At 41.1% G+C, this 17,888-nt stretch overlaps 1 protein-coding gene across 1 annotated transcript in view; it reads left to right on the forward strand.

Annotated features, from left to right (window-relative positions):
* sypl2a (synaptophysin-like 2a) overlaps positions 1–17,888 on the forward strand; it is a 495,265-nt gene that overhangs the window by 24,476 nt on the left and 452,901 nt on the right. Inside the window, exon 6 of the mRNA XM_085159109.1 lies at positions 289–6,833. Coding sequence (XP_085015235.1) covers positions 289–414 — 126 coding nt within the window. The 3' untranslated portion in view covers positions 415–6,833. The remainder of the gene's footprint in view (positions 1–288; positions 6,834–17,888) is intronic.

The raw sequence follows: 17,888 nt of genomic DNA on the forward strand, positions 1-17,888 counted from the left end.
TGGCTTTGCTGATAGAAACTTTTCACTTACTCGAGTAAAGAAGTTTTTCATCTGTTTAAAACCATTTAAAGTCCAGTGTGACTCTGTGTAGGACGAGGATGCAGCAGAGGTTAACTGTGAGTCCAAACACTGATTTTCTTTAAATGTTGTGGATGAATGGTTGAAGGTGTAGTTCCTGCGATGAGGCCAGCGGAGCTCTCAGTCATCTAACAGTTTAGCTCGCGGCTCTTTTGTCTGCTTCTTGTCATGTTTCACATTTTAAACGTGTGTTTTCATGTGTTTCTGCAGATCTTTGGCTTCTTGAACCTGATCCTGTGGGCAGGTAACTGCTGGTTCATTTACAAGGAGACTCCGTTCCACAAGCTCCCTGCCCCCCCCAGCACCATGCAGGAAGGCGGAGCCCCGGGACCCTAATCATGTAGTTAGGGTTCCCCAGCACAGCCGTGCACGCTTAAAGAAAAGCTTGATGTCCCACACTGATGTAGAGAAACCCCCCCCAGTGAAACGCTGGTGTTTAGCAGCCCCCTCCAGCTTTAACGTGTCAGGACCCTCAGCTCACACTCACAGCAGCTCCCAGCAGGGCCCAACATCTGCTCTGGATCCAGCTGCTGCTGGCCTGCTGCCTGAAACCGTCACACTACAGCTGTGTTTGAAACACTCGTGTGTTTGTGAGGCTGCTTACACACTGTGTGCTTCCTGTTTCACTGCAGTACTGTTATACTACACTGTGTCCATGTAACACTAGTAACATTATTTATGTTTGACTCTGAAGTTTCATTGTGCAGCAGCAGCGTGATCACAGCACTGACTGTTTGTGTTGTTGATGCTGGAATTGTGTTGATGCAACAGGAGAAAAAGACTGAAACATGTTGTGTGTCATGCGTATCATTGGGCTGAGCTCATGTTAGTAAACACACATATCTTATTAACTCATTTCATATCAAACATCCTTGAAAGAGTAAACAAACAGCTAACAGATCATTTGCAGAGGAATGGTTTATTTGAAGAGTTTCAGTCAGGTTTCAGAGTTCATCACAGCACAGAAACAGCTTTAGTGAAGGTTACAAATGATCTTCTTATGGCCTCTGACAGTGGACTCATCTCTGTGCTTGTCCTGCTAGACCTCAGTGCAGCGTTCGATACTGTCGACCATCATATCCTATTAGAGCGATTACAGCAGTGCGGTAGTTTCATTGATTCCTCGTCACACACTGAGGTGCTCTGCTGGGACCAGTTCTTCTCCCTGTGGCAGCATCAGCTCACTCACAGACATCCATTCATTCTTCCTCTTCTTCTTCTTCTTATCGGGGTCATGGAGGGCGGAGCCTCTGAGCTAGCACAGGGCGAGAGGCCCATGGACTGATTGCAAATATGATGCAGAGTTAACACAGAGACAGAAAACAATTGCAGCCCCACCAACTCCACCTGACTGTGGGAGGAAGGTGCAGTAGCTGGTAATAACCCACACTAACAGTGAGAACAGGAAGTCCACACACACTGGTGGGTGGTGGAGCTGGAACAGTGCTGAGCTGCACGTTTGAGGGCGTAGCGTACGGTTTCATTCCTTTTTTTAATACTTTCTCTTTATTGATTTTCATCTTATTTTACATGCAGAACTAAAGAGGGAAACCAACACATTCACATATGTTCACATATTCCAAAATACACAACGGCTTGCTTTACTTACACATATTACACATTACACAGGTGCATGTTCCATTCAAACCAATTCACAGCGGTCCCTCTGCATCACAGAGCTATCAGTCTCTAGTCTCTCGACGTATAACGATCCCATCGTTCCCAACGTCTCTCCTTCCTCCTTCTGTAGCCGCAGTGAGAGGGGAATCAGTTCCATATGATGAACTGTGTTAATGTCTATGACCAGCTTCTGTGTGGGGGGGCTTGTCTGTAACCAACACTTAGTAATTGCCTTTTTGCATGCAACCATAATTATTTTCAGTAAGTATGAGTCTCTGTTGTTCATATCCTCAGGGATATTCCCAAGGTACATGGTACTAAAGGAGAAGTCCAGTGTTACCTCCAGCACATCCATCACCATTTGTTTAATCTCCTCCCAAAAGGTCTTCAGTTTAGGGCTCGACCAGAAGACATGGAAGCAACCTGCAGCGACCTCCCCGCACTCCCTCCAGCATGAAGCACCTGAACCACTTATTTTGGATTTCTGCTTTGGTGTGATGAAGAACGGTTTCATTCCTATGCTGATGATATTCAGCTTTATGTAGCTGTGAGGTCACACAGCAGTCAGGTACACCTGCATGGACTTTCTGCTTCTAACTTCAGATCAAACAAGTCTCTGGACTCTCAGAAACATGGTACCTGTCAGATGCTCAGCTGGCCTCCAGCAGCGATGGTCCAACCAAGCTGTCACGTAAAAAGGCGATTTCTCAGCACCGTCCTGTTTGGCACCATGATGGACAGAATCTGAAGAGCAGGTTGAGTCTAAGGCTACGTTCACTCTGCAGGTCTTGATGCTCAATTCAGATTTTTTGATCAAATCCGATTTTTTTGTCTGCTCGTTCACACTACAAATAAAATGTGACAGCAAACGCGCTCTAGTGTGAACGCTCAAAGCGGCCGCATGCGCAAAAGAAGACGTCACACACAACGCGCTCTGTTTAGACCCAGAGCAACAGTATGTTTGACTGATGACCTTAATATAAAGACTTCAGACTTTACGTTTCCCAATTTTGCTTTAAGTTATTTTGTTATTTACATAATAATGTAGATAACCTAATAATGATCCTTATTGCTGTTTTAGAGGAGCGCTGCTTCAAAGGATAGCTGCAGATTTCTGTCAGAATCTGCAGATTATACAGTACAAATAAAATGTTCACGTTTCTCCAACGTTGTTCCCAACAGTTTCACTGGATGGTCAGGAAGCGTTCGCGATGTCTTCTCCGGCGCTGATAATCGGCGTCTGTCTTGTGTCAGTGACGTAAAAGACGGATTTAATGCGACGTGACCATCAAACAGCAGCTTTCTAAAACATCAGATATGTATCAGATTCAGCACCACATACGAAAGTGACCCAGATCAGATTTAAAAATAACAGATTTGTTCCGTTCACACTGTCACACCATGATCGGATAGATGGGTCACAGAGGGTCAAAAAAATCAGATTTGATGCGCTTTCGCCTGCAGTGTGAACGTAGCCTTAGCTTGAAACCAACTCCTGCATCAGCTGCACTCAGAGCTAAGCTGACAGCTTCTCGTGTGACAGCTTTTCTCCCTGATACTCAGCTGTTTGATCAATAAACATGTGCTCTCTGCTTCTGCCCGTTTGTAAACATAATGAATGAAACTCTAGAATAATGAACCACACACTCTTTTAATAGGTCGGGAGAGGCCCCGCCTCCATATAGGTGCATGATTATTATAACTTATGTTTGGGACCTAGAGCTGCTCATGCACTGCTGAAACAATAACACATTAGTGTGTTTGTTTTTGATTTAGGAGCAGGCAGAACATCCTCGCTGCTTCCATCACTCCCAGTATGTCACAGACTGGTTCACCAAAGATCTGACCCATGACTCACTTCCTCAAACCCCTGAATCGGGCACAGAAGCAGTGACGTCACTGATCACGTGCCCTGCTCGTGTAGACAAACCAGGCCTAGGCGCAGTGCAACGACCAGCACTGTAACAGTGAACCTCAGAGTAGGTCAGTGTGCATGTGACAGCACTGTACACGACTGCTCTGTTCCCTTTCTGCACTTTGTCTGAGATCAGAAACATCCTGTCTGTCAAATGATTCTTTCACAGACAAAAAGCTTTTCTGTGGACTCCAGTTCAAAGGTCGTCGTAGTGTTTGTCAGCAGGTGGATGTAGGCGGAGGTACTTCAGCTTTGGTTACTCACATCGTTGCTCATCCTCTGGTCTGTGCGTCAGTGAGTTCAGGGCTTCCCGGTGCTTCGTGATGTCTGTTCGTGTCCACGTTTGTATTTCAGGTGTTGACGCCACCTGTAAGTTCTATTAAAAGATGCTCCGAGCAGCCTGTGCTGCTGCAGAAGCTCCACCCTTTATTAACCCAGAGGAGATCCTGCTGGCACAGTAAGAGCAGTAAACATCCCGTATGTTACACATGTATGTTACAGTGCTAAGCTGGCAGTGAGGGGCCCCTCTTATCAAACTTGATTTCCTCTGCAGGTATCAGAGGGTGACCAGCGTTTGCAGTGCATTCAGTGGTGCAGCGATATCCACGGCAGGCATGACTTCCTGTTCAGTGGTGCATCATGGGTAATCTCAGTCCCCCACTGAGTGAGCTCCTGTGACTGGCCAGCACGTCATGGAGTGGGTGGGAGGTGTTGTCCAGCATTGTCTTTATCTTGGACAACATCCGCCTCTCAGACTCCACCCTAGAGTCCAGCTCCGCCCCCCCTACGTTACTGGTCTCGTGCATCAGTTCATGCACAACTCTTAACCTGCTGTCCCAGCATGCAACAGCATGGAAGATGGCTACAGCAGACTCAGAGAAAATCCTGGGACAGATGTTAAAAACCTCAACAAATGCTGACAGCAGAGTGAGCCGGTGGATGTCATCAGTGCCACAGTCAGGGCTTCTCATACTGAGGTCTGAGGAGGAGGGAGACCACTCGGCGCTGACTAACTGAACGCCAGCTTAAATGGCAGACAGCTGACTGTCAGATGGATTCAGGTGTCCAGGAGAATCTGAGCTCCCAGGACGATCCCGTCTCTGTAAAGTCGGTCACCACAGACGGGGAAACAAAGGGCAGGGACAGAAACGGTGGAGATGCACAGGAGGAGTCACACCATTCCCTGAAGACCACTTTGAACTTCCAGTGTAGACCCCAGAAGAATAGTTGTAGTGTGGCAGCTCTGTGTTATCAGACTCCTGTGAGTGCAGAAGCTGTCTGTGCTGCAGCCGGACCACCTGCAGCACAGACGGACCAGTGCTGCCACTCACACATCCAAGTGTATTTATGTAGCACAACAGGCCATGCTGCAATGTAAAAGGCCACTCTAATAAAAATGCACAACAATGATGCTGTAAAATATAGAAACATAAGTCAATAAAAACAACAACAAGGCTGTTAAAATGTTTCTGTCAACGCGTGCTCAAAGCCAGACCATAAAACGTGTCGTTATGATTTCAGAGGTTCGAGTGTTTGTGCAGATCTGATGTGAGCAGGCAGACTGCTGCAGAGTGTGGACCTCTGTCACCACCGTGGTCCCTCTACGCTGCTGCTGCTGCCACGCTCTCTGCACGCTCTCTGCACGCAGGACAAATCTAACCTGCAATGAACATGAATGCTTCAACAACTGCAGTGTGAGTCAGTGGCTGCTCCTGTATGGGATCAGAACGATGCCACCTTATCCCAAAGTCCAGCCAATGATGTGATTCACATTCGTATATACGCAGCTGATCAATGTGGCTGACAGGCTATGACAGCGTCCTCATGCGCCCACACCGGTGTTTTAGCCACGTTAATGACAACACGTACAACCCAGGGGCGATGCTAGGATCAGAGCTTTGGGGGTGCTGAGCACCCAGAGAGCTGCCCAGCCAGCCAAGGTAAACCTGTCTCTGTCAGTCCCTGCATCCTTAAATGTTGTCCCGAGTTCTCTCTGACTGTCTCCTTGGTGCATTTAAACCTGTTCCTCTCCGTCCTCATCGTCTGTTGTCTTCATCTCCATTATCAGTCATCATAATTTTACCATCTCTGTGCAAGTCTGCAAATTTCTTTATTAAATCATAAGATTCTTAAATTCATCAAGTCTCTCTGTGCCTGGGTCACAGAACATGACATCACTGTTTTGTACATTTTAACAATTTAATCCCACATTTGTGAAAGAAAAGCAAAACACTCTTTTTAAAAGTCTGTAACAAAACCATCAAATCTGATCAAGGTTATTTAAATGCTGCTAAAGAAGAATGGATGGGAATAAAAACACATCCTAACCTTAATTACTGGGAGAATAATGAATGATGCTCATAGTGAGTATGAAATAAACTGAGTGCATTTTTTGAACAGAGATTCACTTTTAAAGTGTTTGTATAATATAATACAGATACATAAAAAACATTCCCAAAACAGAATAAATTATTACAAATAAATTAATACAAAACATTTAAATAAAAATAAAAATGGAGGCAACTCTGCCTGTGGTAGAATGTATACAGTGTATGGAAAAATCTTTACTGCAGATACTAATTTTGTGTTGTTAGATTTATGAGTTTCATGCTTTCACAGTGGTCCTTAGGACAGCTTGACATTTCTCAGGTGGTCCACACTGTAAACAGTGTGAGAAACACTGAGAAGTGTCTGTGTGCTTCTGGAAAACATTTAAAGCTGCAGGACAGAATCTTTGAAACAAGCTTAAAACATGTTTAGAAACAGAGCATCTGCTCCTCTTTACAGCTCCTCACTCCACCAGGCTGTTTGGCTCTGATAGGGTCAGGGTCTCCTGACCCAGCATGTTTAGTTCTTTGTGCTTTTTGTATTATTGTACTTGTGTGAGTTATTCTATGGTTTCTAGTGTCGATCCCTTCATGTTTCTCTGTGTCCCCTCTGTTCTGTCTGCATGTTTGAGTTTCCCTCTGTGTCTTTCGGTTCTTAGAGTCCTCTACCTTATGGTTTGTCTCTGTGTTTCTTAGTTGCTGTCTCCACCGTGTCAAGTTCGCGTCTCTGTCCTACTTCCTGTTTTACTTTGAAGGTCTGTGTCTTATGTGAATGTGTCTTGCTTTGCTTCCTTGTCTCGTCAGTCCTGATTTCTCCCAGCTGTGCTCTCCTTCTGTGTCTCATTCCCCTCGTTACTTCCCAGTGTATTTAAACCCTGTGTTTCTCTGAGTCAGTGTCGCGTCGTCCCTCACGCTGTGTGGATCTCCTTGTGGCTCCCTGTGAGTCTTAGTTTGTTGTTTCCCAGTTTAGTTTGTATGTTTTTTCCTTTCAGCCAATAAAGCTGTGACTTTGAGTTAACACCTTGAGTCTGAGCGCCTGCATTTTGGGTCCTACTCCTGCCTGCCACACTGCACTCCTTGACTGATAGTGTGCAAATGTGATGTATGTACTGCAGCAGTCATGCAGACAACTGGACGGTCCAAAAGCTGTCCTACCCATTACTGGCTGGAGTTGTGGCCGAAGCACATAAAAATATATCATTAATTTTAATCTCCCCGATCAATGATGATGTTATGTTGGGATGTTGTTAAAGAGGGTCAAAATGTTTCAACCCAGTTTGTTTAGCAGATTCTGTTTAGCAGCTTTAATATTTTCTGCCTGTCACTGTTCCCTGTCTGTTTGCTTACCTGGTTCTTCCTGACCTTGTACTTCCTCCTCACGTTCCCTCTTTCCTCTCTCCTTCTTTGGACTGACAATCATACATAAATAGATTCAATTAGATGAAAAATTACATTAATATGAAAAAATACTATTAAGATCACTAATAAAAGTCCTCTCAGTGTACTTTCAACCAAAAGGCAAATAACCAAATCACACGAATGTCTAATAAAAGATATAAATATTGAAACACTGATCCAACATTATTGTTGATTGATCATTTGATTTTACACTTTTACTGTGTGGCTCCTTTTTTTGAAAAAACTTCCTTATATCCCTTATGAACCTGGCTGTCTCTGTACACACACACACACACACACCAGATGTTATAAGGTTAATGGGCATCCAGTCAGTGTCCCTTTCAAACAGGACAGTGGTAACAACAGCAGGCTGCGGACAGTGTTAAGTTTTAGATTTTAAATAGTCTGTATACATTTCAGTGTGAGCAACAGGACGGTCAAATGTCTGATGTTACTACAGGAGGATGGATTGTAGGGCAGCAAACATCGTCGGGAAACACGTTTCCCACGCTGCAGGTTACCTGGTGTCATGTTTTTCAGCTAAAAGAAACATGGTCTGACTTAGTCGCAGACAGAATATCAGAGTAGTTGGTGTTGAAGGCGCAGAAGCGAATAACATCACCGATTTTGCTGCAAAGTTTCTGGCGGAGGTCCTCGGAGCAGACAACTTTGACTCCCCTGTTGTTATTGATCGAGAAGAAGCCTCATCCCCAAACCACGCAGCGGGAGCGACCGAGGCCCACTTGTGTCAAGCCAGCCTCCAATTCGAGACTTGCAGAAGTGAAATTATCCTGTGGAAACAACATTTTTCATTTTTAGAGCATTCTGAAACCACTGAAAGTTTGGTCTTAAATGGGCAACTTCAACAGGCCATTAGTCTGGAAGGTAAAATCAGAATGACTTGAAATTGATATGGTAACATCGTGAGGTTGCATACTGTTGATCTAAGGTGAAATTATCCTGTGGAAACAGGAGTTTTTTCTATTTAGAGCATTTCAAAATCGTTACAAAAGTAAGTCATATACGGGCAATTTCAATGGGCCATTACTTTGGAAAGTAAAATCAGACTGACTTGATATTGACATGGTATCACTGTGGGGCTTTATACTGTAAATACAGAGTGAAATTATCCTGTGGAAACAAGAATTTTTCTTTTTAGCGCATTTTGAAATCGTTAGAAGAGTAAGTCAAATATAGGCAATTTCAAATTTCTGTGGTTGGATAGTGCTGATACAAAATGCAACTACTCTTTGGAAATATGACTTTTGCTTTTAAGAGCATTCTGAAGTCATTGAAAGAGAAGTTCAAAAATGAAAATTCACAGGGCTTTTACTTTGAAATCCAAAAGGAGATGGCTTTAATATTGACATGTTGCTACTAGAATACTAGGGTATGTCATTTGTATCCAACATTAGAGTTTGCAAACAAGACTAATTGATATTTGTGAATGTGCTCTTAATTTACTGGAAGTTGGCTTTTATTTTGAAATCAGGATTCAACATCTTTTGCCATAATACTTTGTTTTACCTTCCCTGTGTATTCAAAGTGGAGGCTGGCTTGACACCAGTTTATGATCCGATTGCACTACTTCACAGACAAGGAGAAGATCCTGAGACTGTCTCGTAATAAAGGAAACTTCGACGGGTCTCCAGTTTATATTTCCCCGACATAAGTCCTGAGGTTGGGCGGATGTGAGCAACCTTCAATCAACTGAAGCAGAAACTCCGCAGCGCTGCATCCAACACAGCCTGTATCAGCCAAACTGGTGATCACGGCAAACGTTTACCGACGCACAAGCGGAGAAATCTCGTCCAACAAGCTGATCACAGCGGAAGATGAAAGTGAATAGGAGGCAGCTGATCGAGACATTACTGATTCACTCACTGACTGAGGTGAAATATGTTATTATGCTGTTGAGGATATTCTTACATCTTCTTCCTTTCTTTGTTCTGTTTGGAGAGAATGAATCAGAATGTGTTCGCAGGTAAATTCATAGTTAATGCTTAAATTGATTAATATTAAGGTGATTTAAGTTACAAGATGATGTTTATTCTATATGTAATCTCTCCCTGTATGTAAACCATCATAACAAGGATTAAGGTCAATGGCAGAGCCTGAACTATTTTTTCTTCCTTTTATTTATTACTTTTATTATTATTATTATTAATATTGTTATTACTGTGAGTGTACTTTATCAAAATTAAACTGGATATGAATAATATAATTCTTTAGGAGCTCAGTGGTAAGTCAGATGTTCATATCTCTCTGAGCTGAGACTTAAACACTGTTGTTGTGTGGAGTCCCCTCGCTGTTCTGATGGAGCGCTTTGGTCAGGGGGTAGCAGGGACTGTTTCAGTGGGTTTTTGTTTGGGTTCTCACCTGCACTTTTGTTTGTATTTTGTTTGGAGGCCATTTTATTCAAAAGGAGGGGGAAGGGTTTAACTGGGTTGCAAATCTTTATTTACAAGTTAAATAATGGTTATTGATCATTATAAAAACCTAGTACATTTTGTGTCGTGAATTGTAAAGGACTCAGTGGTGCTGTTAAGCGGGGCAACATTCTGGCACACCTTAAAAAGCTGGGGACAGATACAGGATATTTGCAGGAAACCCATTTGAGAAACCAGGATCATCAGAAGCTACGTGGTGATGGATCAGGCAGGTGTTTCATTCTTCACAGCTAAGAATGAGGTGCAGCCGTTATCAACAAAGGGATCCTCTTCATAGCGTCAAAAGTATTATCAGACCCTCGTGGACGTTATATCACAGTTACAGGGAAACTTTATAACAATCAGGTTACACTAGCAAATGTTTACGCCCCTAATGTTGATGATGCAGGTTTATTAAATCATTTATATCCTCTAATATGGACACCCATAAACTGATAGTTGGCGGCGATTTTAATTTTGTTTTGGATCCTAGTCTTGACAGATCATCACAAAGATCAGCATCTAAATCAAAATCTGTGAAAACTATCCAGGAGTTTATGAAGACATATAAACTGATAGATCCATTTAGAGCTATCTCCCCAACTCTAAGCAATTTTCATAGTTCTCCTCTGTTCATCATACTTATTCTAGAATAGACGTTTTCTTAATAGATTATAGATTTCTTACACAGACCCAAAGCTGTGACTATAAGGCGATAGTTTTATCTGACCATAGTCCAGTATTAGCAATAGCAGATAGACCTACTGCACCAAAATGGTGATTTAATAATGGTTTGCTGTTAGATAATATTTTAGTAAATGAAATAAAGGATCAAATAAGCTAGTTATTTCAATAAATGACACACCTGAAGTTACGAGATCCACACTATGGGACACATTAAAAGCCTACTTGAGAGGCCAAATCATCTCATTGAGTAGTTATAGGAACAAGCAACGAAAAGAAAGAGAGTCACACATAACAATGGAACTTTTAGAAATAGAATATGCCATCTCTCCTTCATCCAAACTTTATGAAAAGAAGCTCTCATTGCAGACAGAACTTAAATTGCTTTATACAAATGACACAACTTCAACAGAAGTACTATGAACACGGGGAAAAAACAGGTACTTTACTAGCAAGACAAATTAAAGAAGTTGCAGCATCAAGACTGATTACAGAAATAAGAACCAGTGCAGGGCAGATAACAACTGACCCAAAGAGAATTAATGATGTGTTCTGAGAATATTATAAAGCACTTTACTCTTCAGACTTAAAAAAAGATCCAGACATAATCCAAAGTGTTTTCTATTCAAGTTCCATCGATCAGTATAGAACAAACTATTGTTAGAACAACCAATAACATTAAGGGAGATAAATCAGGCTATTCAAAGTATGCAGTGCTCAAAAAGCCCGGTCCAGACGGGTATAGTGCTGGATTCTATAATAATAATAATAATAATGGATTGGATTTATATAGCGCTTTTCAAGGCACCCAAAGCGCTTTACAATGCCATTATTCATTCACTCTCACATTCACACACTGGTGGAGGCAAGCTACAGTTGTAGCTACAGCTGCCCTGGGGCAGACTGACAGAAGCAAGGCTGCCATATCGCGCCATCGGCCCCTCTGGCCGATAAGACCTTTAGCGAACAGATTTCACCCGTGCTTCTGGAGGTATATAACGAAGCTCTAACCAAAGGATGCTTACCTTCAACCATGTATGACAGCACTATCTCTCTAACCCACAAGCCTGGTAAGGACCCTTTGGAGCCTGGTTCATACAGACCAATAAGTCTATTGAACATAGATAATAAAATATTGGCAAAAATTCTGGCTATGCGATTAGAGATGGTTCTCCCAACAGTTGTGTCGGAGGACCAAACGGGATTTGTAAAAAATAGACAGTTATCTTTTAATATTAGAAGGCTATTCAATATTATATATACACATAATACTTATGATCAATCTGAAGTACTACTCTCATTAGATGCGGAGAAGGCCTTTGACAGGGTCGAGTGGGATTTCCTCTTCTCGACCCTGTCAGTTTGGTATAGGCCCTAATTATATCTCCTTTGTTAAGCTGCTTTACACAAAACCTCAGGCCTCGGTTAACACAAATAATATAACTTCTAGTCCTTTCCTCCTCCACTGCTCTACAAGACAAGGGTGCCCTTTGTCCCCATTGCTGTTTGCACTTATCATAGAACCTCTCGCCATTCAACTACATTCTGCAAAAGATTACAAAGGAATAGTTGTGGTTGCTCCAAATTTGTGGAATGATCTACCCTTGATCTACCCCTATGTTTTAAGAAAAGTCTTCTTAAAACATATTTATTCGCTGAAGCCTTTGGCATTGATTAGAGGGGTTGACTCAATTTGTTTTAACATGTTTCAATTTATTTTAGTTTTTTAGTTATTTATTTTATGTTATCTCATTTTAATTTTCTTTACTTATGCTATTAGCATGTACAGCACTTTGTGAACTCTGGTTTTATGTTAAAGTGCTTTATAAATAAAGGTGGTATGGTATAAGGAGATTTGGTGTAGAACATAAGGTGTCTCTCTATGCAGATGATTTGTTGCTATATATCACTGGCCCTACTAAATCATTGCCAAATATTATGAGAGTTCTAACTGAATTTGGGAAAATTTCTGGATACAAAATCAATTTAACAAAAAGTATATTGTTTCCTATCAGTTCTTTAGAAAAGTTAGATAGCGCTACATTGATCTCGTTTCCTTTTACAATCTCAAATACCTTCAAATATCTTGGAATAAATAATAATTGTATAATAACTGTAATCCGTGAATTCTCTGGCCTTTTCAAACATAATTTTATTACCATCAAACTGAGCAGAACTTGGAAAGACTGTCTAAACTGCCCATCTCGCTTGCTGGCCGAATAAATATCATTAGGATGAGCACTTTACCCAAATTTTTATTTTTGTTTCAATGTATCCCAATATTGATCACAAAAACTTTTTTAATAAAATAGACCAGTTAATTTCTCAGTTTATCTGGAACAAGAAGACACCCAGAATAAAAAAGATATTTCTCCAAAGATCCAAGATTACAGGAGGAATGGGGTTGCCTTGTTTTCAGCTCTATCACTGGGCCTGAAATATACGCTGTATGTCATTCTGGGGCAGGGAACATAGACCTGATTGGGAACGGATGGAAAGTATGCTCACAGGGGGTCATATGATTGTTGGGTTTTTCTCTGTATCTATGAAGCGCCTTGAGGCGACTTTTGTTGTGATTTGGCGCTATATAAATAAAATTGAATTGAATTGAAAATTGAATTGAATGACTTTTTTCTCTAATACTCTTAAATCTTTGGTTCATTCAAAGTCAGATCTGGGTGAGCATAAATGTAAAAATCTGGTAGTGTCTGACTCACTAAAAATTTGGTCTCAGATTAGAAAGCATTTTCATTGGCGTCAATGTTCAATCTTTACACCATTAATTCATAATCAAGCACACACATTGCTCTCAGGCTCAACATTCCAGGTATGGACTTCCAAAGGGAAACACACAACCAAGGATCTGTTTATTGATAATCTTTTTCCTTTGTCTCAACAACTTCAGCAAAAATTTTCCATAGAAAACAGAGATTTTTTCAAGTATTTACAAATACGTCATTTTATTAAAGAAACGTTTCCATCCTTTCCCAATGAACCACAAAAGCTAGTTTCAGCTGATCTGTTCCTGATGAACCCGCTAAAGAAAGGAGCTATTTCCAGGATCTACAACCAACTTTTGCAAATAGACAGAACAACTACATTGGACCACTTGAGAAATGCTTGGAGTGAAGAACTGGCTAACATCACTGAAGATCAATGGACTAAGGCACAAGAACTGGTTCACTCCACTTCTGTCTGCTGCAGGCACAGACTACAGTTTAAGGTCCTGCACAGGCTCCATCTGTCTAAACTGAAGGTTTCAAGTAGGGATGCAACGATGCCAATTTTTTCAAACCGATACGATACCGATACTTGGATCTGATTACTTGCCGATACTGAGTACAAAAACCGATACTTCTACCACACACACACACACACACACACACAACTGCAATGAATTGGAAGACAGGTTTTATTTCATTATCTGCCGATAAAAAATAAAATCGTAATAAAAATGACCACAAAAAAAATTTCAAGTGAAAAATAAGCACTTCTGTTAAATTATTGCGGAGTCTCCACATTGTAATTTTACAAAATATCACTGAACTATTGGCACTGTCTCGAGCTTTCAGAATAATAAATAAACACTTCTGTTTGGAATAAAATAAATACAAATTAGGTTTGAGAATAAAATAAACTTTTCAATTATTGCAGAGTGTCCAATTTCATATCGCGGCTTGAGTATGCTGAGAAGACGGTTCAATCCTATGCTTTCCACGACGACGACGGTCATCCAGAGAAATAAAATGAGTCAGAGCCTCTGTTATTTAAACTGCCTGTGGATTTTCTCTTGACATTTTTCATCGCTTTTCCAAAACCTGAGTTAAAGTTGGCTGTTCCACACTGCTGACATTTTGTTTAGCCTAGCTACAGCAGCCTCCAGTTTCTCTTTTTTATCTGGAGCTGCCAGTCTCACTCGCCTAACCCTGTGCCTGTTTAGCGCGGGATGTCCCCCTAGTGGCCAATCTAAAAAACTACAACAGAAATGACAAGCCACCCTCTGACTAATGAAATAAGTTGGTATCGGTTCATGGTATCGGTTAACTTTTACGAGTATGAGTACACACACATTTTACAGTATCGGCCCCGATACCTGATACCAGTATTGGTATCGGTGCATCCCTAGTTTCAAGGATGTTTCCAGGGGCGGACTCAAGCTGTGATCGATGTGGCCAGAATTCTGCCTCATTGTCACATGTTTTGGACATGTCCTAATATCGCCACCTACTGGTGTAAAATATTTAAAACTTTGTCTGATATTTTTCAAAAACAGCTCCCCCCAGACCCATTGATGGCACTTTTTGGTGTAACTACAGTTAAAGACTTAAATAATAAACACATTTGTGCTTTGAGTTTTATAACATTGCTTGCAAGACGCCTTATACTTCTAAACTGGAAAAATAAAGCCCCCCCAACTCACTCTGCTTTGTTAAGAGACACAATGTATCATTTACAGTTGGAGAAGATTTTTCATTGAGAGATCATGTTAAACAGTTTTACCTAATCTGGCCTTTATAGATCACTTTAATAAGTAAACTAGGAGGGATGGCCTCCTCCCACATCTTCTCCAAGATTATACACATTGGTCTGGGCAGGTGAGGGGGGGGGGGGGGGGGGGGGGTTTGGTTTGTTTTTTTTTCTCTCCCCCTCCTTTGTATATACGTATTTAGGTATATTAATGTGTATGTATAGACAGATATATGATTGTTTATATAATGGTAATTATATTTGATGTAAAAAGGAGGGGGAGAGGAAGGAAGGGAAAAACTCTGTAAACGAGATCCATACTTTGTTGCCTGATTTGAGATATGAGTCGATCCTTTTTTATTCAAAACATTTCATTTGTTCTACAGACAATTAAACCCAACATTTAGCTTCATCATCATTAGGATTTTTATGCCTGATATCTGTTGGTAGACTTATATAATTGTATGTAATTATACATGTATGTTGTATATCGAGGAGGATCAAATGAGTTTACCTTTAAGTCTGTTTGTACCAACCCTTCCTTTGTCTCATCATTGTTTAAAGTGTTTTTTGTTGTTATTTTAGTCATGTTCAAAATAAATCAATCATTCAGTGACAAAAATAAAATAAAATAAAATAAAATAAAATAAAATAAAATAAAATAAATAAAAAGAAACATGGCCTGACTCCTACCTAACTATATAAAGAGTAACTGAAGGTTAAATGCAGCTAATATGTGCTCTTTTAAGCCAGGAACTTCCACCTCCGCTCAGCTGCGTCTCAGCCACCATCACTCTGGCAGACAGCGGCCGTATCCCAATTCAGGGTCTGCAGCCTTAAAGTACGCAGCCTCAATGATCCTCAAGGGCCGGGTACTCAAAGACCGCTAAGGCCGGAAGTGCGAGGCTTGTGAAATGGGACGGTGTAGCCTCCGTTGCGCTGCCCAGGTTGCCTAGCAACCATGATACTAACAGCTGGAAACGTTTCATACAGCTTTGTTTGACAGAGATGAAGGAGAAAATCCTTTGTTCATTTGTTTGTTTCTACATGAGCTTTGATCATTCTCTGATTAAGCTCAGCTATTGAACGGCGTATATTTTAAAGTAAAGGCTTTAAAACCAAGTTAGTACAAACGTCACTAATGTCACATAACTTTGCCGACATGTGGCCAACAGTAATGTTTTAATGTTCTTCGTTATTAAACATTTGCACATAAATAAGTGACATAATATTCAGTACTTACTTAAAGTTTACTCTTCAGGTGCCCCTCATCCGCCGTTTTTTTTTCCGGCAAAATTATCCACACCCACCGCCGCGCTATGCATTCTGGGGTATGTTGGGCCACGAAGTCTACACCGCCACGTCCTTAAAATTCAGGGAAATGAAGGACACATTTGAGGGCCGCATTTGGAGCAGCCTTTGAATTGGGACAGCCTTCGTCGCGTCGCTGTGACGTAATCGGCCTTAAAATGCGGCCTTTAAGGCTGCAGACCCTGAATTGGGACACAGCCAGAGGCTAGAGCCAGAGTAGGGGAGAGCTGGAACAAACCATTTTGGGAGGGGGGGGGTTATCTATACTTTTGTTGTTAAAGTGTTATGTCTCAAACAAGTACAGTACTGTATGCTTTTTATATTTTTAGTAGTGTGTCACACAAACAGCAAATATTGAAAAAAAAAAAGAAAAAAAAAGTAAGAAATCTTTAGGGTGCTTTGATTCATTTTGGGGAATCACTGAAGCACCCCCAAAAACGGGCTAAACTCGCCCCTGGTACAACAATTGGAGATATGAGCAGGACAGACGAACAACTGATGGACAAAGTGTGGACTTTATACCAGTTTTTAAATTGTGTTGATCGGCCACGTAAAACCAGAGTTATGATAAAATATCTGCAATGTTTGTTTTTCTTCCTGAATACTGTCGTTGTTTATATTTACTGCAGGAAGAAATGGTGAAAACGGCGTTTTATAAGGAAAACGCTCGAAAGCCTGTGAGCAAAAACAGCCCCCCTCCCTCGGCCTTTCCTATTGGTCGAAAAATGTACCATGTCGACCAATCAAAAAATGATATGGCAGCATGGCATTTAGTTGTTTAGTAAGAGGGAAGTTTTAGGAGAGACGGCGTGTTTGAGATGTGAGAGATTTGCAACGTTTAGCACAAATCTTGTGTAGTTAGTGTGTAGTTAGTGTGTAGTTAGTGTGTTGTCTTGTGTAGTTAGTGTGTAGTTAGTGTGTTGTCTTGTGTAGTTAGTGTGTAGTTAGTGTGTTGTCTTGTGTAGTTAGTGTGTAGTTAGTGTAGTTAGTGTGTAGTTAGTGTGTAGTTAGTGTAGTTAGTGTGTAGTTAGTGTGTTGTCTTGTGTAGTTAGTGTGTAGTTAGTGTGTTGTCTTGTGTAGTTAGTGTGTAGTTAGTGTAGTTAGTGTGTAGTTAGAGTAGTTAGTGTGTAGTTAGTGTGTAGTTAGTGTAGTTAGTGTGTAGTTAGTGTTGTCTTGTGTAGTTAGTGTGTAGTTAGTGTAGTTAGTGTGTAGTTAGTGTTGTCTTGTGTAGTTAGTGTGTAGTTAGTGTAGTTAGTGTGTAGTTAGTGTAGTTAGTGTGTAGTTAGTGTTGTCTTGTGTAGTTAGTGTGTAGTTAGTGTAGTTAGTGTGTAGTTAGTGTTGTCTTGTGTAGTTAGTGTGTAGTTAGTGTGTAGTTAGTGTGTAGTTAGTGTAGTTAGTGTGTAGTTAGTGTGTAGTTAGTGTGTTGTCTTGTGTAGTTAGTGTGTAGTTAGTGTGTTGTCTTGTGTAGTTAGTGTGTAGTTAGTGTAGTTAGTGTGTAGTTAGAGTAGTTAGTGTGTAGTTAGTGTTGTCTTGTGTAGTTAGTGTTGTCTTGTGTAGTTAGTGTGTAGTTAGTGTGTTGTCTTGTGTAGTTAGTGTGTAGTTAGTGTAGTTAGTGTGTAGTTAGAGTAGTTAGTGTGTAGTTAGTGTTGTCTTGTGTAG

This window comes from Neolamprologus multifasciatus, chromosome 5, assembly GCF_963576455.1.
Source record: "Neolamprologus multifasciatus chromosome 5, fNeoMul1.2, whole genome shotgun sequence".
In the NCBI taxonomy this organism is placed as follows: Eukaryota; Metazoa; Chordata; class Actinopteri; order Cichliformes; family Cichlidae; genus Neolamprologus; species Neolamprologus multifasciatus.